A 26508-nucleotide genomic window follows, 5' to 3' on the forward strand; every position below is an offset into this window, starting at 1 on the left:
TCATGGAGAATATTCTTTTGTACAATATTAATTAATTTGATAGTTATTTTAATAAAAAGTATAATATATATATAGATTAACAAACTTATTTTTTTAAGGATTCTAAGAATTATCGTGAGTGATATGTGGCTACCAAAACTTGCCATAATGTTTTTCAATTTATATATAAAGGATTATGAAATATATATTTAAAAGTAATTATATATTTAAATTTAATACTTAATTTTATATAGTATGGGCTCTTTCTTTTTATATTAGGTCCTTTATTACTTCATATTCTCTCTCCTTTTATCACAGAACTCTAACAAAACTTCACATCTTCTGTTCTCTCCTTCTAAGCTCTCTCTTCATCTCTTTCTCTCTCTTAATCGATTCGACTGATGAAGATCAGGTGCGACGTCTGCGACAAAGAAGAAGCGTCGGTGTTTTGCACCGCCGACGAAGCGTCTCTATGCGGCGGCTGCGACCACCGAGTCCACCACGCTAACAAACTCGCTTCCAAACATCTCCGTTTCTCTCTCCTCAATCCTTTTTCTTCCAACAACTCCTCTCCTATCTGTGACATCTGTCAGGTCTCTATCAGTTTCTTGTCAAGATTTTAAGACATGGGTTTTGTCTACTTCCCTTGTTAAATCCATTTCTTTCTTTTTTTTGTTAAACTGTAGGAGAAAAAAGCTCTGTTGTTTTGTCAACAAGACAGGGCTATTTTATGCAAAGATTGTGATTCATCGATACACTCCGCCAACGAACAAGTCAAGAAACACGATAGGTTTCTTCTCACAGGGGTTAAGCTCTCTGCAACATCCTCTGTGTATAAACCTACTTCAGAATCTTTTTCAAGCAGTCAAGATTGTTCTGTCCCTGGACCCCGTTCTTCCAAGAAACCTCTCTCAGCTCCTCAGAGCAACAGCTCCAAGATCCAACTTACTTCGAAGATAGGAGGTGATGCGGCAGTGAATCAGTTGGGATCCACAAGCACGATTTCAGAGTATTTGATCGATGCGTTACCTGGTTGGCACGTTGAGGACTTTCTTGATTCCTCTCTTCCTCCTTTTGGTTTCTCTAAGGTTCGTTTCTTGTTTTTCTCTCTAATCAAGTTCTGTTAATCAAGATTTGATTTTTATTTGTAACTTTAGTGACTGAATATATCATCCCTTTCATTTCCTCGGTTTACGTGATATCGTATCATATCAGATCTAATTGAGATACATAAAAGTCACAAACTACTTTATAGATGTGGATAGATATTTTCTACTTTAGGTATTGTATAGAGTTCTGAATTTTTTTTCCCTTTTCTGTGTGTTTTCTTTTGTAATTGCAGAGTGGTGATGATGATGGAGTGTCACTTCAATCTAAGAATATGGGGCTTTGGGTCCCTCAGATTCCACAGACTCTTCCTTCTTCATACACAAATCAGTACTTTTCTCAGGACAACAACAATATTCAGTTTGGGATGTACAACAACAAAGAAACATCACCAGAAGTGCAGATGTATGCTCCAATACAAAACATGAAACAACAAGGACAGAACAAGAGATGGTATGATGATGATGGTGGCTTCACTGTCCCACAGATTACCGCTGCTTCTAGTCATCCTACTACTCTTCCTTCTAACAAAAGGTCCAAATCTTTCTGGTAATTGACATGTGGTCTTTGTTTGGTTTTTTTCCTTTTGATCTTCTTGATTTTAGGGGGTTTTGTTCTCGTGTTTTATGCAAATGCTTTTTTCTAATCCTAATAAGTTTTCATGTAAAAATTTCCATGACTTATTTTGTGAATCATGGAGCTAGACATTTGTGTGTTGAAGCAAGACTTCAGTGAAAAAAATAATTATTTTTAATTATATATCATCTACATTATTTTCATTTATCAGGAGAAATAAGTCAAAAGTTAATGTTAGTTCCAAATTCTATGTATGAAATCTAGTGGTGTATTTTTGTTTGTGAGGAAGACTTTTCATTTTCTGCCTTTCCCATACGGGGGAAAGGATTGTTCTTGGATTTGGTTGATATTTATTCAGAAATAAAGATATGAAAAGAGCAATATAATGGAGATAGATTCATCATCACGTGCCCATCACCATCGGCATATATTTGTTTCTTAGTGAATATGCCTCCAAATCTCTTATAACTAAAGACACGTCTCTATGGCAGCAAAAACTATTCATATAAACTACCAACACGTCCTTAGCTTGTTTTCATTACCAAACTAAGTGGAAAAAGGTAGTAAGAAAGCATCATGAGTCGAGTTGAAACCAATCCGCCCAAAATCAGTGACCATATTGTTCGTATTCACAAGCCCTTTTTCAAAAAAAAAAAAAAAGAAGAAATATTGTTCGTATTCACGGTTGGGACGTAGAAGTTGAGTTGCTTTCTACTACTCCTAATAAGGGGGCTTTTGAAGTGTGGTTTGCGAAGGGAATCGTACGTGAGTACGTATATACAGGATGGTTGATGTCGTGTATATAGCTCGTTTTTCGGTTTTATTTGTTCCATTCATGTGTGTTGGTGTGACTTGGTCTTGGTTAGAAAAGACTCGTCATCTTCGTTGTGCTAAACTGACCCAACTAATTCAGGCCCATATTGTTTCATTTATATCAATCATTTGCTTCTGATTACCTGAAAACTGACTCTTTTTTTTTTCTTGTAAATATATATATTTTTCATTAACATCCCAAATGGGCATCATTGCAATTACATCCAACTAGAAATTGAGCAAAAAATCGGTACAACCATAAGAGTAGTAGCTTTGACTCATCGGCCACACAGCCAAGTTGTGGGCACAACTCCGGAGCCTTCCATCATCACTACCGCACCAGGTTAATCCGGGAGAGAGCAGAACCATCCCACTCTCTTTCTAACTGAAGCAATTGCAGTCTCTTAAGCACAAACATTACATATATAGCATACCTCCACGGATGGCTGAGAGCGACAAACCACGAATGGTCATAAGCAATAGCCGGAGATATACACGACCGCACACCAAAGGACGAGTTGAGATGGAGACATCCTAGACCAAACTCATCAGTACCTGCAAAAAAAGGAGAGACGGTCTACCAAGAAGACCAAGTAGTCCTCTATGGCACTGGGATGACCCTCTCTGCATCAAGTCTCCACGACGCAAGCTTCACCAACTGACCCAATTGAATCCACCATACGACGCCTTGCTTCGACTAAGAGAACCTGAGCCGACCTTCCTTGCGCCCTGTGATTGAACTCGCTGGAGAACGAGACCAAATCGAACGGAGCGATACTGACGAAGCTCAACACCACTAGCAAGGTGGCAAGAGCACAACATTGGACCAGGAACATGAGAAGGACATACAAGTGGAGAGTAACCGCCAAGGGTATAGTAGACCATGCCATAGACGACATATCAGAACCACAACCTCCAAGCTCCGACAGCCACACGACCACCAAGAGCTCAGTGCACGCGCCGACATACGAACACTGCCGTCTTCTCTGAACGAAAGAGAGACCTTCCCCGGAGACAAGACGCCGAGCCTCAGGGAGAAGGAGACCTTTGAGCTCCACTCCACAACAAAGACAAACTCTTTGCAAGCACACATATACAAGAACAGGAGGAGAGAGTAAGTCGCAAACCTCACGCGCCTCAAGCTTGGAGAACGACGAACAGATCTAAAGAGAGAAAAGTAGATCCGCCGACATCTCACCCTAAAAACCGACTCTAGCCACCCATGAACCCTCACCGCCTCGCTGAATCTCCAGAAAAGAGGCAACCGACCACGGATCTAAGACTTTCCGGAACAGAATTAGAGGACCGCCGGCTAGACTCCAACCACAAATCCAAACATATCGACGGCAAGAAGGAGACAGATGGATAGAGCAAAGAGAAAAGAGGAAGGGAAGAGGATGAGGCTCCGACGTCGGCGCTTGCGCAACCAGCCGCCGGACCAAACGAACTAGGACTTCTTTTGGTTTTGAAGAGAGAGGCGAGAGGGACTTTCGAAGAGAGAGAGGAAACAATTTTTAACACACGAAAACTGACTCTTTGTCGAAACCTTTTTTCTTGTTGCATTGAGTGTTCTTTAGATGCTTCATTATTAAAAGTTGTTGCATTTATACTCATGTCAGCCAGAAATCATGCTTAAAAGATGAATGGTTAAAGTTGAATGCCCTCGAGAAAGATTTCGTTCGAACTTTTTGATGACTTCTTTTTTACGGTCATATAATTCGATATATTTGGATATTTTCATCAGTAACCATTATGATCCAATATTCATGATATATCGAGATATTTCTTACAAAATACTGAGATGTATCTTTTAGATGTACGTTAAACAATAACCAAGACATGATAATAGTACACTGGACTGGTTGTTGTGGTTGTTGGAGGCGGAATTCACCCCTTCGTACCCCGTCCGAGAATCCGATCTGGTGTATTTTAAGTTCGTAAGAAGACAATAGGCTCATGAAGATCTGAGGCTCATGCAAATCTCAAGAGACAGTCCATGCCGAGCTAATACTTTCAAACTATAGTATAGCGGAGGTTAAAGTATTGAAAACGACTGCAAAGGTACCTGATCCTCGCCGGAGATCACGTCGCCATTACGATCCACTGTTGAAGACCTATAAAAGAAAGCAAGAGATAGAAGACTGAGACTTTGAATACATTACATATTCTTAAACCATCTCCAATGTATTTTTCTATTTTTACTTCTAAAATAGAAGAATTCTATTATAGAGATGAGTTTTACTCCTCTTGAACTCTACAATTGTATGAACTTTGCTTTGAGTTCCTCTTATTAATAAAAGAAACTCCCTCTTTCTCAAAAAGAAACTCACTAAATGCTCTTAATGTCAATAAATGAATCAAAATGTTTATTCATGAACTCTTCGTTCATTACAGAAATTAAAGCCAAAAGAACTACAAATTAAAAGCCGTAAATGACTCAAGATCCTAATATTACGGCTTTTTTTCGTTGTCGGCTCTCAAGAAGCTTGAAAAGATTAGTAAAGAAGAAATTAGGGTATTAACAACAAAAAAAAAACAAAGAAACCAGAAAAGAAAATAGGATCGCAGAAAACAAGCAATATATCTCTCTAACGACGGCAATGCGGTTTGCAGAGAAAGAGACAATCATAAAAACAAAAACCTCCACAATGTTGAGGACATTCCAATCTCTTTCCTCTACATTTCCCTTTTCCCTTGCACTCTGCATATTCTCTTTTCACAAATTCTCCTCTTCCTTCTCTTCCTCCTCCGCCGCCACAAGCCCATTTGTACCATCCTCTACCACCACCACCAACACCACCTCCTCCCCATCCCCATCCACCACCTCCGCCCCCACCGCCACCACCTCCTCCTCCTCCACCACCACCACCTCCTCCTCCTCGTCCTCCTCCCGCCACTTCCTCCTCCTCCACCGCCGCCACCTCCCCATCTATAGCTATTGCTTCCTCCACCATGACTTGATATTTTCTTGTCCTTGAGAACTATTTTGGCGGTTATGTTGCTTTTATCAATGTTGTTGTAGATGTTCTTGACTGTGTCTTGATCAGTGGAATGGACATGCCCACTCTCTAGTTTGTTAGTTTGCAAGATCAGTACGAGGAGAAAGATAATCATCAATGACGAACTCGTCTTCATTTTTCTTGATTTTCCACAAAGTTCTTATTGTTTTCTTTGATTTGATATGACACCTTCTTCGCTTTGGTCCTCTCTTTATAGTCCATTTGTTTTTCAACCTTAAAATGGAAAAAAAAACTTCTCACTGACAGTTAGGTTTGGTCCTACCAAGAATAATGTTTTGGTCCTACAATAATAGTATTTGTTTTGACCTGAAGATGATGAAAAGAAGACGCTCGTAATAATGTTTTTGTCAACTTATTATGTGTTTTTTTACAAACGAATATTGACATAATTAGTTAGCTCAATACAGAAGGTTTCTTATAAAGACTTACGAAATATTCCTATGATCAACTCTTCCTAGTTAACCAACAAAAAACTAATTTTAAAGTTATTATATACACAAAGAAGAAGAACAGAGATCCCTTATATAACACTACTAGTGGTGGTAGCAACCAATCAAAACTCTGTCTTCTCCTTCAATGAACATCTTTCTTTTTCTTCTTTTTTGTCAACATTACAAAAAGAAAACTTAGGCAATGACTAACGCATTATATTCAATCAAACATTTTTTGCAAGTTTGTATTTGTGGAGTATTTGGTACGGTTATTTATACTTACCTTGAAAGTTATCCAATTTTATTTCATCTACTTCGTCATGAAACTGGTCCACCGTTTATCTCCAGACTCCCACTAAGAGTTTCATTGTATATAATCAATTTGATCCTTTACGAATTGTTTAATAGATACAACTAACTCTTAATTTTACAGTTTACTTCGAGATCGGATCAGCTAATAAGTGGAGATCACTATGAATGGCTAGCTCACAAAATACATTTACTTGCATACCACAAGATTATCCTCCTTAAACCAATCCTTTTCAATAATTCAAGATTGATAAGCAATGTTTTGTAATAAAAATGGATTCTGAAAACTTAGAACTCTCCATCTATTTCAAATTTCATATAACACAATCAATGTCTAAAATCTCACAAAACCAACTTTGACTCATTCCAAGTAAAAAATACAAAGTAAAACAAGAGAGCAGAGCTTAAAATCACCAAACATGAACCTAAAGAGTATGAAGAAGAATGAAATTTCGATTGGTTGATTTTAGAACTTCAGTAACGGCGGACTCCACAGCTAGCGAGCCGAGCAGATGGGCATTCGTAAGCCATATGTCCTCGGCCACCACAGTTGTGACATATTATCATAGAACCAGCACCGTCTCTTCCCATTTTACTCAATCCATCTCTTTGGCTCTTTGCATTCCACCACCTCGAACCCTGCTGCTTTCTCTGTCAGAGTAAATGCTGTCCCCTTTGGGACATTGTCTGGCAACATGTCCCTAGTTGCTGCAGATGTTTCAGACTGGATCGTTCTAGCAAGCACGAGCTAAGTGACAGGACGTCCGGAAGTTCTTGCATGCCTTGTCGTTCGTGCAGTCCGCAGCGAGATGCCCCGGTTTGAAGCACTTGTTGCACAGCCTCCAGTCCCCTAAACAAGAAAAAACCGAGTTAGTGCCGTGGGAGGACTTTTGGGGGCCGAAGGTGAATTTTTAAAATAAAAATTTATAATATGTAATAGAAAATATAAATTTTAATTGCGATAAAAATCATTTTTAATTTGTAACTTAAAACTAAAGGCTAAATCATAAGTAGAAAACTGGTTTTTAGAGAAAGCTAAAATAATAATTTGGTATTTTAGAAAAATAGAATAATCATCTAAATGCAAATGATAAAAATAATACAAATAAAAGTGATAATAACAAAGTAATGAATAAAAATAATGGTAGATAAAGTATACAACATTTAGTCATTTAGAAAATGATGATAGATAAAATATGTATGTTAAAACATATTTTTTTCTAGGAACTCTTTCATCAAACTATCATATTAATGTATAAATAAAAATACAACCACTAACTTATGGTAAGGAAAGCAAAACGAAAATCAGAACTGTAAGTTGGACCGTAATGTTAGAATATATGATTAGATATGTAAATATCTTTGTGATACACTTAGATATTCTCTAGACTCCTCTATTGTATCCTATATATTCTTCTCATTACTAATGAATAGGAAACAGGGATTTACCAACTTACATGGTATCAGACGCTTTAACCTAGCCTCCAAGCTAAGCGCTCGATCCAAATCTCCGCTCTCTTTCTCTTCTCTCTCGAATCATCTCTTCCTCTCTTCTTCTCCTTCCTCCCTGTCATGGCTGCTCTCACCGCCAACGATAAGCCCTACGGGATCTCTCAAATCAAGGCCTACATCCCAATCACCCTTGATATGAGTAAGCTCAACTATGACAAATGGCGTGAGCTCTTTGAGACCCATTGTGTCAGCTTTGGTGTAGTTCAACACCTCGATGGCTCTTCTACCCCGACTCCAGAAACAAAAAAGGAGTGGAAGGAGCGCGATGGATTGGTCAAGATGTGGACAAAACTTAGGTTACCTTTAAATTCACTTCTCTTTCTAGGACCAATCAATCTGACATATAGATAATTAATTAAAAAATATTAAATTTATTTAAAAATTAACTAAAAAAAAAGAATAATGTTAATTTTTAACAACACTGACGCCAGTAGCTAAACCGTAAACCCGAAATCCTAAATTTTCAACTCTAAACCGTAAATTTTAAACCCAAACCCTATACCCTAAACCCAAATCCTAGACCCTAAACCCAAACCGTATACTCTAAACCCAAACCGTAAACCTTAAATCCAAACCCTAAACCAAATCCTAGACCCTAAACCCAAACCGTATACCGTAAACCCAAATCTTGTACTTAAAACTCAAACCGTAAACCCTAAACCAAATCCTAGATTCTATAAGGTTTGGGTTTAGGGTCTAGAATTTAGGTTTAGGGTATATGGTTTGGGTTTAGGGTTTATGGTTTGGGTTTAAGGTATATAGTTTGGGTTTATGGTATACAATTTGGGTTTAGGGTCTAGGATTTGGGTTTAGGGTATAGGGTTTGGGTTTATGATTTAAAATTTAGGATTTAGAATTTAAGATTTAGGGTTTACGGTTTAGCTAGCAGCGTTATCGTCGTTAAGATTGATGTTTTTCTTTTTTTTTTAATTATTTTTAAATAAATTTAATATTTTTTAATTAATTATGTACGTGGCACTTTGATTGGTAGATGTGAATTTAAAGGTTCACCCTAGATTTTGTTCGTTAAAATATTCTTAGCATTTTAGTTAATACATATTGAAATTGATTAGGAAAAACGCATTCATTGAAAACATGAAGTCAAATTCAAATCGGGTCAAATCTACCTAAAACTATGGGGATGATTGGTTGGCGCTAAGGCATAAGCTTTTTTCAATCCATGGTAAGCACGGCTCTGAGGAATCTCTAACAATAAATTGTGACGATCACATCATCGCAGTAGTAAGATGATACATTCATCCCCAAAGTATGTATGGAAGCGAACAGTTAAACTAAAACCAACCTAACGCTATCAACTCAGGTAAAGAAACAACAAACACCGAGACTAATCATATCATCTTGGTAACAAGTAGAAGAGAGAGAAGAAGGCATGAGAGTTGAGAAGTTGTTAAGCAAGTCCAAGTCATAAGCACGTAGTATTGTGGCTGCATCGACAGCTCGGCATTACCAACAGTGTGATTACTACTACACAAAGGCTCGAGCCAAAAAAGACCTGAAAGCACCATGGGCTCATGCTCCCTTCTATAAGAGCATCTCCAAAAGCCCCCTTATAACTTCAAATATAAGGTTTACTCTAAAAGCAATCTTCAAATCTTAAATTTTAAGGTTTTGTACAGTGAAACCTCAAATATAAGGTTTTACTGTACAAAACCTTATATTTAAGGTTTCTTACTTTCTAGTCTTTTTACTTTTGTAACTTTCACATAATGTTATTAACTTTCTTATTTAATCATTTTACTCATTTTTAATACAAAACATTTTATTAATAAGACAAATATTATATAAAAATAGTATTACATCAAACAAATACAAAATACAAAAAATGAATACAAGATACAAAATAAAAAGTGCATTTATCATTTCGAAATGCCTTAATTGATCATATATGTGATCATTACGGAAGTTATTATACTGAATTATGTAACTTATTTAAATTTAATGAATTAGTTTGTATGTTTTTACGTGGAATATTTTAATATAATATTTATAGTTTTGTTTATAATATCTTTGTTGTATACTTTATAGTTATTATAAAAGATTTATGTTTTTAGTTAAGTTTGTTAAATATAAGGACCGTTATGTAAAATATAAAAGTTTTAAAGTTTAATATAATGTTTTGCTTTTAGAGAAAAACACTCTCAAACTTTATATTTGAAGTTTCCCCGAACCTTAAAATAAAATAAGGAGGCATTTGGAGATGCTCCTTATCCATGTGAGAAACTCGTTCAGATATCCCTTCTATAGAGTTTTGTTTCTGGGCTGGGCTTATTGCCTGGGCCGAGCTACGACTTTATCTGAAATGGCCAAATAGTGAAGTTTGAGACCGCACATATAAAAACTGAAAAATACCTCCGTTGCCGGTACCCGAACCCGGGTCTCTCAGGTGAAGGCCGTGTATCCTCACCAGCTAGACTACAACAGATTTATGATGTCTCTTGTAAATATTAATAAATCATCTATTTTCAACTTTAAGTTCTACCATAGTATAAAATGGCGCAAGTGTAGGTAAACAAAAACCCTATAGCATAACTATATAAATCTTGAATAAATTCCCAAAACGATAGAACACATCAATATTGTGTGGGGGTTTTGACATACAATTGTAATAAGGTTAAACAGTTTTGAAGGGGTGAAAATGCAATTAATGTGATGTATGTACCTACTTTTGTTCATAATAATAAAATCGAACATTGTATAGGGTGGTTAATAAGGAGCGGTCGGGTAGTTTATTTATTAGTTAGCAAAAACTTGTACTTTTGACCCAAAATTATTTTGCGAAATGAGTATATTGGGAGAAAATATTAGTCTTGCCGTAAGAGGGTAGAAAGATATAGGAAGAAAAATGAGGAAAGAGGGAGTGAAATGGTTAGTTGATGAAATATAGTTGTTTTCTTTTGTTATAGTTTCAAATTTTCCTTGTTTTAAATTGCATTTTTTTAGAATGTATATTTTATTTTTAGTCAAATATCTTTCTCATTACGTTTATTTCGAACATATAAAATTATCTTTGGTAGTCTAAGTCACATTTTATATTATTAAAAATAAACAACAAAAATGGCACATTGGCCAAAGTTGATGTATGGTTAGTTGTGTCTTGAAAATTCGCTTTAAAATATACACGATGGTCCTATGTGTATTCAGTTTATGCCAACTACGTCGCTGTTGTGGGACCTAACAGAATTAGAATAGTTTCTAGTTTCTACAAAAAAATTGAAAAAATAAATAAAAAAGTTTCAGTTGTCAGTGACCAATCTCGTTGATGGAATGGAACATACGAAGTTTGGTTTCATTCTAATAAGAAGAGATTCGCAATTCGTTAGGAACCTTCACCATCGTCACATTTCAATGCATTTACTTATAAACGTATTTATTTACCTAAAAGCAAATAACAACTTTATGTCGGTCAAAAATACGGTGAAATAGATTTGACGATGAAGACGAATTTACACATCATAAAAATTCTAGAAAAGAAAATAAGGCTGGCATTTGTTGGATGAATCCCAGATATTAAATATCGAGGAGCCGTAACGAGTTCTAGTACTGTCCTTGTACGAGCAAGACACCATTAAGTCCTTATCGATCTCCTTATTTACAACCTGTCCTTATTTTTAACCATCATCCTCAACCACATGCTGCTGTGTTTGCTAACTGTTCATCTATCAGGCTCGTTGTTATTGCACAAACAACAAACCCGTCACGGCTTACCTTTGTTGTCTCTCGCTCTCGTCTACTAATTCATTTTTCCCAAGAATATACGCGTGATTTTGTTTTCTTTCTAGATTTTTTTCGACATTGTATATGTAGTAAATGAATTATACACGCAGACAAATTATGCTACCTCAACATTTAGTTTAGTTTCGTTTACTTAAGAACTAAGATGGTGGAAGACATATAAATTAGTATAATACTAAGTTTTAAATCTATTGTGTTTTTAAAACAAAACGGAAAACTGTGAAATCGAAACTTTAATTCTTACTCTTGAAAATTAATAATTAAGAAAAATTGTATTTAGATTGCTAAATTGTAGAAGGAGAAAGCGTAGTATGTAATTAGGAAGGCATGTGAGACACTTGAAACAGTTGGAGAGTCCAAGTTTGATTACTACAAGTTTGTGGTCCGGAACATCGACCCCTTCCCTCTGCTTCTTCAGTTCTTTGTTTTTTCATAATATACAGATCCATTGTATATGGTTTTCCAAGTGGACAAAAGTTTGGTTATACGCAGTGGCGAATCTAGGTAGGTTTTGGGTGGGGCAGCTGCCCCTCATGATTTTGTAAAAGTAAGTGTAATTGTTCAAAGATTTTTTATGTTGCCCCTTTTGATATGTTATCTACTTATATACTCTGCTGCCCCGGATGAGAATGGACCACCACTGGTATACGTCGTTTTAGCACTTGGAGGATTATCATTTTTCTAATCGTAATTTCTCTCTTTCTATAAGTATTTTTGTATATTATTTACCCACTAGTAGCTCATTGGGTACTACAACAAGACTCCTTTTATGCTGACGAAGATTCAGCTTTCGTGACTTTTCTTTTATTCTTCTAGATTCACCGGTTCACTAACTACGATCGTGGTACGCTTCTGTACTTTTCTTCCTAATTGCAGAAATATACAGAAAAGGTGTGAAATTTTCAAATTTTAATTTCTTAGAGTATTATGATAATTAAATGATAATTCTGACCTATCATCTTTGACCCACAAAACTAACCAAAAAAGGAAATTTAACTGGTAATTATCAAATAATCATAGCCAATACGGAATAATTTCCGTTTTCAATTATAATAAGTTTATTTTAGTCGGTCTTAATACCAAAGATGGTTTGCTGAATGAAAATAAAACATACTAGCCCCAAAAAAACAATATTGGTGTAAGACGTATATAGTAATGAGTAATGACAATATTATTATTATTTTTTTTGGTAAAAATGTAAAGATTATTATTACCAATTTTTCAGTTTTTGACAGAAGTATAATGGCAACAAGAAGCAGAGAAAATAAAATAAAAACTTAAACACCGACTCGATCATGACAATACAGTGACAGACACAACAAGCAGAAGCCACTCTTTGGAGGTCTCAACTAATCCGTACCAATGCTTGCTGCAAAAGGAAGAACCATGATTAAAACGAGAGTCGAAACCCGGTAATTTTGGTCTCTCCGATGATCCGCTCTTTATGATTGGCTCGACCAAGAACAGTTCGAGATAGACATCATAAGCATCCACCAACACGAAACAGACAGCTACTGAAGAGGCCCGGTACGCCCGCATTAACAAGACCAAACATTTATTCGGACGCAAAACTTCCAAGGAGCCATGCGCCAAGAAACTGCACAAAACAGGACGAGAAGCAGCTGCAGCTCCACACTTTGCACTCCGGGCCACCACACGAGCCGGAAGAACACATCCACAAGAACACATCCACAAGAGCTTAGGGCGCCCAAGAGCTTTGCTCAAGTGCTGGGATGACGAGTTCAAGCACATGGAAAACACGAGACGCATCCTAACCGAATGACCCAGCGGTTAAGAGAATCTCGACATGGACAGTGTTGATATGCCTTGAATCTGGATATTACATCTAGGCGATGGATGTTACATCATGTACATCATACCGACTCGGTTGCATCAAGAGCGTTGCATCAAGTTATTATGGATGTTACATCTGATCGTGGGCTTAAGCCCATGAGCCCGTTTAGTCTAGGGTTTTAGATGCGAGATGTTACTATATATATCTTGTATTCGAAGTAACCCTAAACTTGCACTCTGTAAACTCAATATCGCCTCCAATAATAAGATCTCTCTTTGCCCGTGGACGTAGCCCTAGGGGTGAACCACGTTAAATATCCGTGTCGTAGTTACATCGCTTTTATTCATCTGTTTCCGCATCTGTTCCTTCTCACAATTGTTACAACAAACTGGTATCAGAGCTTCGGGTTGTGATCTAGTGAGAAGATGTCTGGAATAAGAGCGAAGATCGACAAGTTTGATGGGAGAAATAGCTTCAGTCTTTGGCAGATTAAGATGCAGGCGTTGTTGAAGCAACAAGGCATTTGGGGACCATTGTCAGAGAAGAAATCTGAAGCAGCTGATTTGGAGACTCTAGAAGAGAAGGCGTTCTCAACAATTTTGTTGTGTCTAGCAGACGAGATCATCATCGAAGTGTCGGATGAGAAAACTGCTGCTAGTTTGTGGCAGAAGTTGGAGAGCTTGTACATGACAAAATCTCTAACGAACAAGCTACTTCTGAAGCAACGCCTCTTTGCCTTGCGTATGCAAGAAGGTATTGAGCTTCGCGACCATCTTGACAAGTTAAATTCGATATTACTGGAGCTGCGTAACATCAATGTTAAGGTGGAGGATGAAGACGCTGCTCTAATCCTGTTGGTATCTTTGCCGAACTCTTTCGAGAACTTCGTGCAATCATTCATTGTTGGCAAAGATACAGTGAGACTGGAAGAAGTTAGGTCGGCGCTTCACAGTCGGGAATTACGCCATAAGGCATCCAGCTCAGGGACAGACAATCAAGCTTCGGGATTGTTTGTCGGTGGTGTGAAGGGACATGGGAACAAAAGGAAGTCGAAAGACAGAAAATCGTTTCCAAGAGGTCCTAAGCCAACTGATATTTGCAACTATTGCAAAGAGAAGGGACATTGGAAGTCAGACTGTCCCAAGAAGAAGAAGGAGCAACAGTCTGGATCTGCTGCAGTAGCTGAGGATGAAGCCAAGTCTGATAGTGACATCGCTCTTTTTGTGCACGGACACACACACTCTTCTGATGTGTGGGTTATGGATACAGGAGCATCCTACCATATGACACCGAGGAGAGAGTGGTTTTCGAAGTACACAGAGGTACTTGACGGCAAGATTAAGATGGCAAATGATTTTGTCTGCAAGATTGCTGGGATCGGCTCAATCAAGCTCATGACACATGATGGTAGATTCTGCACATTGAACGAGGTTAGGCATGTTCCATCAATGACGAAGAATTTGATATCCATGAGTCTTCTGGACAGTAGAGGGTTCAAATATTCGGGTGGTGATGGAGTTCTGAATGTCTGCAAGGGTTCTAATGTGGTTCTGAAGGGTTTCATGAAAGGTACTCTATATTTGCTGAAGGGTACTACTGTTACAGGTTCAGCAAATGTTGCATCACCAGAGATCTCAGAGGAAGATATGACTAAGTTGTGGCATATGAGGCTTGGACATATGGTGAACGTGGGATGCAACTTCTGTCGAAGCAAGGTCTTCTATGTGGTCACAAGACCAAGAGTCTAGAGTTCTGTGAGCACTGCGTATTTGGGAAGCTGCATCGAAAGAGCTTTCGCAAGGCAATTCATAGAACAAAAGGCACACTCGATTACATCCATTCAGACTGTTGGGGTCCATCCAGAGTATAGTCACTGAAAGGTCACAGATATTTTGTGTCTATGATTGATGATTATTCGAGGAAGACTTGGATAATTTTTATGAAGCACAAAAGTGAAGCGTTCAGTAGCTTCAAGGAGTGGAAAATATTGGTGGAGAATTAAACAGAGAAGAAGGTGAAGCGACTTCGTACTGATAACGGTCTGGAATTCTGCTCAGCAGAGTTCAATCAGTTTTGTAAGGATGCGGGGATTGCAAGGCATCTTACAGTCAGAGAAACACCACAACAAAGTGGTGTAGCAGAACGAATGAACCAGACATTGCTAGAGAGAGCAAGGTGCATGCTCTCGAATGCTGGTCTGGAGAAGCGGTTTTGGGCTGAAGCAGTCAACACGGCTTGTTACTTGATAAATCTCGGTCCCCACACAGGCATCGAGTGCAGGATACCTTCTGAAGTGTGGTCAGGTAGATCTGCTGATTATTCACTTCTAAGAGTGTTCGGTTGCACTGTTTACTATCATGTAAGTGAGGGTAAACTAGAGCCGAGAGCAAGGAAGGGAGTTTTTATGGGCTACGGCGATGGAGTCAAGGGATACATGGTCTGGTCTCCATCAGAAAACCGAGTGATTCTAAGCAGGAATGTTGTTTTCGATGAAGCATCTATGGTTAGAAGCTCATGGTCCAGTTCTGAAGCAGAGAAAGGTAGCACTGATAAACAGGTGGAGCTGCGAGATGATCATGACGTGATCAATGTGCATGAACACACAGAAAATCAAGAGGAGCGTGTAGAAGAAGTTCAGTTGGAGTCTACGGAGACTCAACCGCCTGATGCTACGAAGCGTAGCATCGCGAAGGATCGACCAAGAAGGGTTGATGTCAGGCCACCAGAGAGATATCGTTTTGATGATATGGTGGGTTATGCACTTCAGGTTGCAGAGGAAGTGGATACGTATGAACCATCCACTTACATGGAAGCTGTTTCTTGTCCCGAGTATGAGAAATGGCATGCAGCAATGGGAGACGAAATGGAGTCTCATGAGAAGAATCATACATGGGATTTGGTCACATTACCACCAGGGAGAAGAGTTGTTACATGCAAGTGGATCTACAAGATTAAGGATGGAGCATCGCCGACAGAAGGAGTTAAGTATAAATCTCGGGTTGTTGCAAGAGGTTTTAGTCAGAGAGAGGGAGTAGACTACAATGAGATATTTTCACCAGTGGTCAGACATACTTCCATCAGAGTGTTGCTAGCGCTGGTAGCACATCAGGACTTGGAGCTTGAGCAACTCGATGTGAAGACTGCGTTTCTTCATGGAGAGCTTGAGGAGGAGATATACATGACTCAGCCGGATGGTTTCCGAGTTCCTGGAAAAGAAGACTATGTGTGTAAGCTTCGGAAGTCCCTTTATGGACTTAAGCAGTCTCCCAGACAATGGTACAAGAGATTCGACAGCTATATGATCAAGTTGGGCTACATCAAAAGTCCTTATGATTGTTGTGTCTACATGAGAAAATTGAAAGATGACACATTCATCTATTTGATGCTCTATGTGGATGACATGCTGATAGCTGCAGAGAAGATGTGTGACATCAAGAAGCTGAAGGAGCTTCTGAGTTCTGAATTTGAGATGAAGGATTTGGGTGCAGCAAAGAAGATTCTAGGGATGGAGATCTTTAGAGATAGGGAGAAGAAGAAGTTGTTCTTGTCACAGAAGATCTACATTAATAAGGTATTGACAAGGTTTGAAATGTCTTCATGTAAACCTATTAGTACTCCGTGTGCATCAAATCTTCATCTTACCATGTATGAGGTTCAGTCTGAAGAAGAGACAGAGTATATGTCTCGAGTTCCTTATGCTAGCGCTGTAGGAAGCTTGATGTATGCAATGGTCTGCACAAGACCAGATCTGGCACATGCAGTCAGTGTGGTTAGCAGGTTTATGGGACAACCTGGGAAGGAGCATTGGGCAGCTGTGAAGCGGATTTTCCGGTATCTGAAGGGTACATCTGATGTTGGTCTCATCTATGGATGCGACAATCCGCGATTGGTAACCGGCTTTTCTGATTCTGATTATGCTGGAGATGTGGACAGCAGAAGATCTATGACCGGTTATGTGTTCACCTTGGGCGGCTCTGTGGTTAGTTGGAAGGCGACTTTACAGTCTACAGTGACATTGTCAACTACTGAGGCAGAGTATATGGCGCTAACAGAAGCTGCGAAGGAAGGAATATGGCTTAGAGGATTGGTTAATGATCTCGGTTTGCATCAAGATCAGGCTACTGTGTATTGTGACAGTTTGAGCGCTATATGCTTAGCCAAGGATCAGGTTCATCATGAGAGAACGAAGCATATTGATGTGAGGTATCACTTCTTGAGAGATGAGAAGCGAATTGAAGTGAAGAAAGTAGGAACTGCAGATAATCCTGCTGACATGTTCACAAAGCCGGTTCCTCACAGCAAGTTTAAGCATTGCTTAGACTTGCTAAACATCTCAAACTGTTAGTATGGCCCTAAGGGGCATATGGCCCGAAGGGGCATCTGGTCCGCAAGGACATCTGGTCCGCAAGGACATCTGGCCCGTTGGGGCATCTGGCCCGTTGGGGAATCTGGCCCGTCGGGGCATCTGGTCTGTAAGGACATCTGGTCCGTAAGGACGTCTAGTCTATTGGGACATCTGGCTGATAACGAACGTCTGGCTCTAGTTGAGCATCTGACCGTTAAATGGCGTCTGGTTCGTCTAAGCAGCACATCTGGTCCGAAGGGACATCTGAGGCAAAGAGAGCGATGGTACATCTAGCGCAGAGAAGCGCATCTGGTACATTTGGCACTTGAAAGTGCATCTGGTACATCTGTTATTGAGAGGATTCAAGTCAAGGTGGAGAATTGTTGATATGCCTTGAATCTGGATGTTACATCTAGGCGATGGATGTTACATCATGTACATCATACCGACTCGGTTGCATCAAGAGCGTTGCATCAAGTTATTATGGATGTTACATCTGATCGTGGGCTTAAGCCCATGAGTCCGTTTAGTTTAGGGTTTTAGATGCGAGATGTTACTATATATATCTTGTATTCGAAGTAACCCTAAACTTGCACTCTGTAAACTCAATTTCGCCTCCAATAATATGATCTCGCTTTGCCCGTGGACGTAGCCCTAGGGGTGAACCACGTTAAATATCTGTGTCGTAGTTACATTGCTTTTATTCATCTGTTTCCGCATCTGTTTCTTCTCACAATTGTTACAACAGACAGTCTCCAAGAACCAGAGAAGCTGACCGACTCGAACGGAATCAGAAGTATTTTCAAAACATCAGCGGTTAAGAGTAATGACAATATTTGATGATATTTTGAGAGATTTTCAAAACACAAGCTGTATTTTCCCAGACGTAGCACAAATCTCTAATTCGTAATTGATACTATTGAAACAACACCTCTTAACCAATTACTTACTTTATAATTTCCATAAAAGTTATATGATACTGTTTGACAACGTGCATGAAGTAACACGTTGTGTGATACTCCTTTGAGGCTTTGAGTATTGAATAAACAACTTGAATAAAATCATAGAAGCCCCTACGCTCGATGTAATGAAATTGGGACAACTAAATGGGAAAATGTGTCAAGATAACACGTAAAGGGGAGACAATAACAAATTCGAATAAAACCCTTATCAACCTTGAAGGATGAAAATGAAACAAACCCTAATAAATTAAAAAAATCATCGAGCATTATCAGTAGTTGGATATTCAAATAGTTTCTAACCACGAAACGTGAAAGGAAGATCAATATCAGACCGTCCGTTTAATAGATTCCACACATACTAGCACGTCTTATTTTGGAATTACCTTTCACATTTTTTGAGCTAGTGAAAATGTATATAAATAATCTAAATTACGACACCATTTTTGCGTTTTATAAGAAAATATCATTAATTGTCGCCTGCAATCTCTACATATTATGAGTTCTGCAAACAAATTAAATGTGTATCACCTTAATGCACAACAAATGGTTATCCGTAGCAAGCACGCAATTGCATAGTCAGACAACAAACACATCACAATCTCCCTCATATATATACATCACACATGTGGGTGTACATAAATTCGTGTATATATGCTTTAAATTCCGTATTTTTTTTTTGATAAGTACGTGAATATCATTAAAAATGAAACAGAGTTGTACATGTACAAAGGTTTAAGGCTGATAACCCATTTGCTGCAAAAAAAAAAAAGATTAAAAAACAGCTAAGGGCTTAATTGATAGCACTAGTCTATCATAGGCTAAGCGAACTTGAGCCAACATTGCATCAGAGTATGAAACTTCTTGTGCTTTTTCCTTGCAAGGATGACATTTCGCACAAGCCTGTCTATGTCGCGAAGGAGATTTTGTGGGGTGGACGAAACAGAGCAATGAAGTCTCCTATTTCGTTCAGCCCAAATTTTGTAGATTGTTGCCTGCACGACGAGGAGACAAAGAGTATATGGGCATGTACTGTCAGCAGTTTCAAGCCATGAATGCATGGACGTCCATGTGTGGAATAGAAAGGGCCTGTATCCCATTCTCCTCATTAGTAGTTTCCAGAGCTGTTCACTAAAGCTACAGCGTAGGAAAAGGTGATCGCGTGACTCTTGGTAGTGATTGCAGATGCAGCAAGACTTGTCAATTTGCAAGCCCCAAGAGGCTAGTTGCATTCTAGTAGGCAAGCAATCAAGATAAGCTATCCACATCATAAAAGCATGGCTAGGGATGTGTCCCTTGAACCAGACAATGCGGGTCCAACTCTGCCTCTGACCATGGTGGCGGAGCTCTTCCCAAGTGAGGGAAGCAGAATAGCTTTGCAAAGTGGTATCGCCAACCTGCCAAAGAAATTTGTTTGTAACAGAAGAAGAACTTGGAAGGGAGATTGAGCAGAGCATAATATGGACCTGTTCAGCAAGCGGGGAACGAGCAGGACGGAGGTTCCAACCCGTGGAGGAACAACACAAAGAGACTAAAGCGTTGATGGGAACACCTAGCTGGCGAGGGCCTGAATGACCGAATAGTTTGAACAAGCGCCCCATAGGTGACCAATCATAAAACCAGAAGCTTGCTTTATCCCCATTTCCAACTTCACACTTCAAGAAATTCTCTGCAATAGGTCGCAGCTTTAGGATAGATTTCCAGATCCAAGAAGTTTGTTTACTCTCATCAATGCTCCAAAAATTCTTATCACCAATCCTGTTAGTCTTAGTCCACATTGCCCATAGTGATTCATTCTCAGTGTGTAGTAGCCAAATAAGCTTCAGGCATAAGGATGTGTTCCAGATAGTCAAGTCACAGAGGCCTAGACCACCTTCTTGCTTGGGAAGGCAAACTGAGGACCACGAGACCTTCGCAACAGCCCTGGTCGTTACGTTCCCATTCCATAGGAACCTGGCGCATAATGACTCTATTGCTTTGATGCATCCTTTGGGTAGTAATACAGTGGAAAACCAGAAGTTCACTTTGCCGTAAATGACAGAAGAGAGGAGCTGCTTCCTCCCAGCAAATGAAAGAGCTCTAGAGGTCCAAGAAGAGAACCTGCTCTTGAGTTGATCGATTAGAGGCCTGTAGTCACAGATGCGAAGTTTCCTATGCATAAGAGGGAGCCCCAGATAGCGGACTGGAAGTGATCAAAGAGAGAAGCCAAGGTTCACCAGATCAGTGGTTTCTGCCAGACTCAACCCAGCCACAAACAATTCGGTCTTACTTATGTTCATCACTAGCCCCGACCAGGAAGCAAACAGATCTAATGTGTCGGATATGTGTATCAACGAAGACTTTTGAGCGTCGAAGAAAACCATAATATCATCAGCGAAGGATAGGTGAGTTACTTGAGGCGATGATGGCACTGGGTGGTAGCCAATTAGATCTGATTCGAACTTCACATTTAATAACTTAGCAAGAACTTCCATTGACAGGACAAAGAGATAGGGAGATAAAGGATCGCCTTGTCGAAGGCCCTTTGTTCCTCGAAAATAGCCTCCTAACTCTCCATTGATTGCCACCGAGAAGCGGATTGTAGTGATGCATTGAGAGATCATACCAATGAAGACTTCCGGGAAGTTTAGAGCTCGAAGAATAGAGAAGATGAAGTTCCAGCTCAGGGAATCAAAAGCCTTCTTAAGATCAATCTTAAGCATGGAGCGCTTAGAGATATTCTTCCAATTATATCAGTTAACCAGTTCAGAAGCCATCAATACATTCACCACTAGAAGTCTTCCCGGAATGAAAGCAGATTGCGTGTTGGAGATCACATTAGGGAGCACTTGCTTCAGGCGATTAGCTAAGAGTTTTGCTATGACCTTGTATGTTGTGTTGCAGCAAGAGATGGGCCTGAAGTCAATAATCTTAACCGCACTTTGCTTCTTTGGGATAAGGGTCAATATGGTTGCATTCCATTGTTGAAGCAATCTTCCAGACTGAAAAAATTCCTCTACAGCCTCATTAACTTCAGAGCCGACGGTACTCCAATGAGCAGTGAAGAATTCGGCCGGATAACCATCTGGACCCGGTGATTTGTTCTTAGGAAGCAGGAAGAACGCCTTCTGGATGTCTAGCCGGGAAAAAAGAGCTGCGAGAGTGTCAGAGACAGAGGAGGAACACCTGTAAGGAATAAGCTGAGCAATCTCATCAGGAGAAACGTCCAGCGTGGTAACGCTTCCACCAAGAAAATCTTCATAAAAGTGTAGGGTGTGCTGCATAATACCCTCCTTAGTATCAATCACGCAATCATTCTCATCCAGCAAAAATAACACCTGATTCTGAGCAAGGCGAGATCGGATAGAGCGGTGAAAGAAGGCAGAACCACAATCGCCATTATCCAGCCAGTTAACGCGAGATCGTTGATAGAGGAAAGACTCCTCAGCCTTAGCAAGAGCAGACCATTTTAGGTGAGCATCCTTCTCATTTATTGCTGCTTGAGATGTCGGATAAGAGAGGAGAACTCGCTGGAAAGATATTAATTCCTCAAAAGCTTCAGCGACTCTTTTCTCAAGTTCAGAGTAATTTTCCCGACTAAAAGTTCGTATAATACTCTTTAGAAACTTGAGCTTCTTGGAGACATTTAGCATACTAGTTCCATCGAACTGCAGAGACTCCCAACACTCCTTGATGAGAACCTCAAAGTCAGGATGATTGTTAAGCAAGGTAAAGAATTTGAACGGCCTTTTCTCTTTAGGTTTTCCGGAGTCAATAAATACGCAGCAAGGGCTATGGTCTGAGATTCCAGGGTCTCCAAAAACAGCCAGAGAGTTTGGAAAAACTTGTAGCCAATTGTCATTAACTAGAACTCTATCGAGCTTCTTAGAAACAACAGTGGCTCCTTGCTTATTGGACCAAGTAAAAGGATTCCCACAGAATGGGAGATCTGAGAGCGAAGCTGAATCAATGCAGTTAAATAATTCTCGCATACCTCTTGAAGAGGAGAATGGGTCAGCGGTAGAGTGTTCTGAAGCAGAGAGAACTTGGTTAAAGTCACCAAGAACAACCCAAGGAGAGCCGCGAACAGGGGCAGTATAAGACAGAAAGCACAATTCGGCCCATAACAGAAAGCACAATTCGGCCCATAACTCTCTGCGAATCTTCCGACAAGTAGAACCATATACTAGTGTTACGACTAGGGAAGTAGAGATAAACGGCAGCCTGGCACTGTAAGTGATAGACTGAAGTGATTTGTGCAAAACTGAAACACAGACCATAGGGTGCCAAAGAAGCCAAATCTTTCCTAAATCCGAGAATTCATAATTACAATCGTAATGCCAACCGGGGAAAGCCCTACTGATGATAGCTGGAGCCTTCACACTGCTGACATGAGTCTCAATGAGACCGCTAAAAATGGGTTTGTTATTCCAAAACCATTTCCTAAATCCGCAACGTTTTATTTTGTCATTGAAACCTCTAATGTTCCAACAAAAAATATCCATAAATGGGGAAAAAAGTTAGAGGTTTAAAGGGCCCCTAGCCCTAGCTGACGATTTCAATAGCTTCTTCTGCCGCTTAGAGATGACCTGAATGTAGCGATCAGCGTCGTCATCAGGGTTATCCTCATCAGGAGAGAAGCTTTCGGGCTCTGACTCATATTCAGAAGCAGGTACAGGCGTAGTCTTCTTTGCTGAGTCAAAAAGGTTTGTTCTCAGGTCGACACAAAATCTCTCTACGTTTAAGACTTGTGCAGATGAGGCCTTGCGTGCTTGAACAGACAGATGAGCATGGGAATCACTATGTGGGGGCTCATTAACAGGTGCAGTACGAACCCATTGAGAGGTGGTCTTTTTTTGTTTTGCTTTTGTTTGGGCGCATTGACATGGCTTTTATTCTTCTGGCCACTGCCCTTAGAAGTGGAGCCGGAAACAATAGGATACTGACTTGCAATAGGGGCCTTCCCCTCACGCTGATGGTTGTTGCGGGGACAAGCCTCAGTTCCATGCTTCACAGAATGGCATATATTGCAAGTTCGAGGAGCAGTAGGGCACCTTGAGATAGTATGCCCAACTGTCCGACAATGGCTACAAAGGGAGGGGAGCCACGGGCAAGAAACCGTAATTCTGGTGATTTCACCTGAGTCAAATTGTGCGTTTACAGCTTCCGGTAGAGGCTTGCGGGGGTTAATAACCGTGTATACTCTCGCTACCTCAATGTTTGTTAGGTTCTCTGTTGCAGGGTGCATGTAGAGGGGGTGTCCAACTAGACCAGCAATCTCTTTCAAGGCATCCCTGTTAAAGAATTGGAGAGGCACACCGGTGAAGTCAAGCCAGACTGGAACTGTTGACAGGGAGGGTTTCTCTGGCTTCGTACCAGGAGACCATTTGGCCACAAACATCGTTTGTCCGTCAACTTGCCAGAGACATTGACTGAGGATATGACGGCGGGCATTCGGACAAGGGACGCGGAATAGAAAGCGTTGCCTTCTATTTTCGAGACAGCAATGTCCTGGCGCTGTTTGCTCCACATTCCATTTATAATGGCGTGAACAGCTCCTCTTGCAGGGGATTCCTCATAAAACTGGCCAATGATGAAGCTATCCCAAGACTTTCGATTCTTCTCAATAACCGAGTTGGGAATTCGCACACAAGCTTCCCCTGAGTCAAGAATGAAAGGCTTTCCTTCAGGATCCAGCTTCCCTGTGTTGGCCTTAACCTTGTCTCTCCAGAGAAAGGCTTGAGCTTTGACAATGTTTATTGGGGAGGAGGACGCCGGAGCCTGGGCTTTATCAACCGGAGGCGAGAGCGGGGTCTCGTGAGGAGGACTGACAGGTACATCCGAAGGAGTAGCTGTAGGTATGGCAGTGGGAATTTCACCGCTTTCTAAGACAGTAGTAGCAATAATGGTACTAGTAACACAGTTTGCTGCTTGACTCGCAACTATGTCACAATGCGCAGCAGGAACAATGTTGGTAGCAGAGGAGGTTTCCTTAGGTGGGGAAATACCTTCAGTTGCTAGGTCTGGACAGAAAACGGCTGAATCTGAAGAAATCATGGCCGGATCTGAAGAGGCACCGGCTGGATCTGAAGATTCAGGCGGAGAAATTTGGAAAGAATCAGAAGCGGAGTAACCAGAAAAATCGGCTGAGCCAGTGGAGCTGTCGCCTGAGGTTTGTTTTTTGGGTTTTCTTTTTTTCGCCATGGACGGCGAGGGTGGGGACCATCGCCGAGACCGGCGACGGTGGAGGGCAAAGGAGTGGCTACGCAGTTTCGCCTCGGTAGAGAGAACCCTCGCTATTCTTCTAATTCAACTAAATTCCGTATATTCATTTTCATCTTTATAGAAAAAATCCCACTCGCCATATATAGTCCCTCAGTAAATACCCCCAACCACATTCCATAAGCCCTCCCTCACTCTATTCACACTCACCCTTCATTGTAAAAGCAACAAACAGGCAAGATTTTCAAACTCAAATCACGTACAAACATTTCTTTTAGGAAGAACTTGAAAATTATGGCGATGAAAAAAACAAGCAAGCTAACACAAACGGCAATGATCAAGCAAATCTTGAAGAGATGCTCGAGTTTGGGGAAGAGACAGAGTAATGTGTACAGCGAAGATGAAAACGGACAACCTCTTGATGTACCTAAAGGACATTTCGTCGTCTACGTTGGAGAGAATCGAGTCAGGTACGTTGTACCCATTTCGTTTTTGACCCGACCCGAATTTCAGCTTCTTCTCCAACAAGCAGAGGAAGAGTTTGGTTTCGAGCACGACATGGGTCTCACTATTCCTTGTGAAGAAGTCGTTTTCCGATCTCTCACGTCTATGCTCCGATGAACATATCTTTTTCTTAAATAATATATTTCAAATCGTTAGTTAGGATGACAGAGGAAGCTGCTAAGTAAATGCTTCTCTGTTTTAGCAAAATAAGTTTTATATGTTTTGGCTAATATGGGTTTAGAGTTGTAACTTGTAAGAGTGAGACCTAACCCTTATTTAGAGAACCCCAATGAGAATGAGTTACTAATTTTGGTTCTTTTCTCAGATTTGTAGAAACCCAAAAACAAAACAAATTTCCGGTGAAGATCACTCTCATGGTGGTGTGGTTGATGTATGTGTACCCTGTGAGAAAGGTTTTTAATATTTAATGAAAGACTTAAAATTATCAGGCTTTAGGTTTTATTGGTGTGGTTATTTTTGCATACGTTAATGAATTTTCGTGTAATGTAGTAATTTATATCAAGTTAAGTCGCTGATTCATTCAAAATTCTCCACTGAGACTAAAAGAAGCCCCAAAAGGTTTTATTATATGGCTACGCTAGCAAAAGCTGCAAGTACAGGTCGTTCCGTTTTAGGGTATTGTCCCTCTCTTTCATATTACAAACTTTCCCATCTTTTTAATTTGTAAAAACTCCCGAAGTTTTCTCCTTTTCTCTATATAAGTTTTTTTCTTTTAAAAAAAAGAGAGAGAGAGAGACCATCATCGTGTCTCTCTTTCTTACGGGTTTTAGCCGTTAAAACTGTTAAAGAAAACTAGGTAATTAAAGTGTCGGGATGCGATGCTATGAAGTTGCTGAATCGTTACAGAATATAAGTTATATAACCATATATAGCGTTCTGCTGTGTTGAGATTCTCCAAAAAAACGTTATGTTTGTAATTAATTTATGAGATTAGAAGGTAAGATAGGTATTAACATCTTAATATGGTATTAAATAAACTAGGGATCGTTACCCGCGCCAAGGCGCAGAGTTTTTGCATTTTAATCTATTTTTGTCTCTTGCTTACTAATCTACCATTCAGTTTTTCAATGCATTTTATCTTCATTATCTCCTCTTGTCTTGTTTACATTTGTTTTCACGTTCTGTCGTTTGATTTGTCTTAGTTTTGACTTGTGTAATAATTTAACCCTGCTCATTCTTCTTT

General features: G+C 39.9%; 4 protein-coding genes across 4 annotated transcripts; 2 read left to right on the forward strand and 2 right to left on the reverse strand.

Annotated features, from left to right (window-relative positions):
- Nucleotides 1–266: 266 nt before the first annotated feature.
- LOC106377130 (B-box zinc finger protein 21) lies at nt 267–1843 on the forward strand. Its single transcript, XM_013817310.3, has 3 exons — nt 267–572; nt 666–1067; nt 1322–1843. The coding sequence occupies exons 1-3, from the start codon at nt 381–383 to the stop codon at nt 1637–1639; spliced, it is 912 nt and encodes a 303-aa protein (XP_013672764.2). The 5' UTR covers nt 267–380; the 3' UTR covers nt 1640–1843.
- Nucleotides 1844–2614: 771 nt separating this feature from the next.
- Nucleotides 2615–5671, reverse strand: LOC125581742 (abscisic acid and environmental stress-inducible protein-like). Its single transcript, XM_048747696.1, has 2 exons — nt 5388–5671; nt 2615–5353 (listed from the first exon to the last, which is right to left on the reverse strand). The coding sequence occupies exons 1-2, from the start codon at nt 5608–5610 to the stop codon at nt 5064–5066; spliced, it is 513 nt and encodes a 170-aa protein (XP_048603653.1). The 5' UTR covers nt 5611–5671; the 3' UTR covers nt 2615–5063.
- Nucleotides 5672–19420: 13749 nt separating this feature from the next.
- Nucleotides 19421–24782, reverse strand: LOC106373947. Its single transcript, XM_048748888.1, has 7 exons — nt 23995–24782; nt 23526–23872; nt 23133–23271; nt 21362–23021; nt 20869–21319; nt 20066–20781; nt 19421–19996 (listed from the first exon to the last, which is right to left on the reverse strand). Exons 1-7 carry the CDS (start codon nt 24780–24782, stop codon nt 19421–19423), a joined length of 4677 nt encoding a protein of 1558 aa, XP_048604845.1.
- A 312-nt stretch (nt 24783–25094) lies between these two features.
- Nucleotides 25095–25732, forward strand: LOC106377127 (auxin-responsive protein SAUR50-like). The gene has a single exon (XM_013817308.3). The coding sequence runs from the start codon at nt 25095–25097 to the stop codon at nt 25419–25421; it is 327 nt and encodes a 108-aa protein (XP_013672762.1). The 3' UTR covers nt 25422–25732.
- Nucleotides 25733–26508: the final 776 nt, after the last annotated feature.

The sequence above is a fragment of the Brassica napus genome, chromosome C2 (genome assembly GCF_020379485.1).
Source record: "Brassica napus cultivar Da-Ae chromosome C2, Da-Ae, whole genome shotgun sequence".
In the NCBI taxonomy this organism is placed as follows: Eukaryota; Viridiplantae; Streptophyta; class Magnoliopsida; order Brassicales; family Brassicaceae; genus Brassica; species Brassica napus.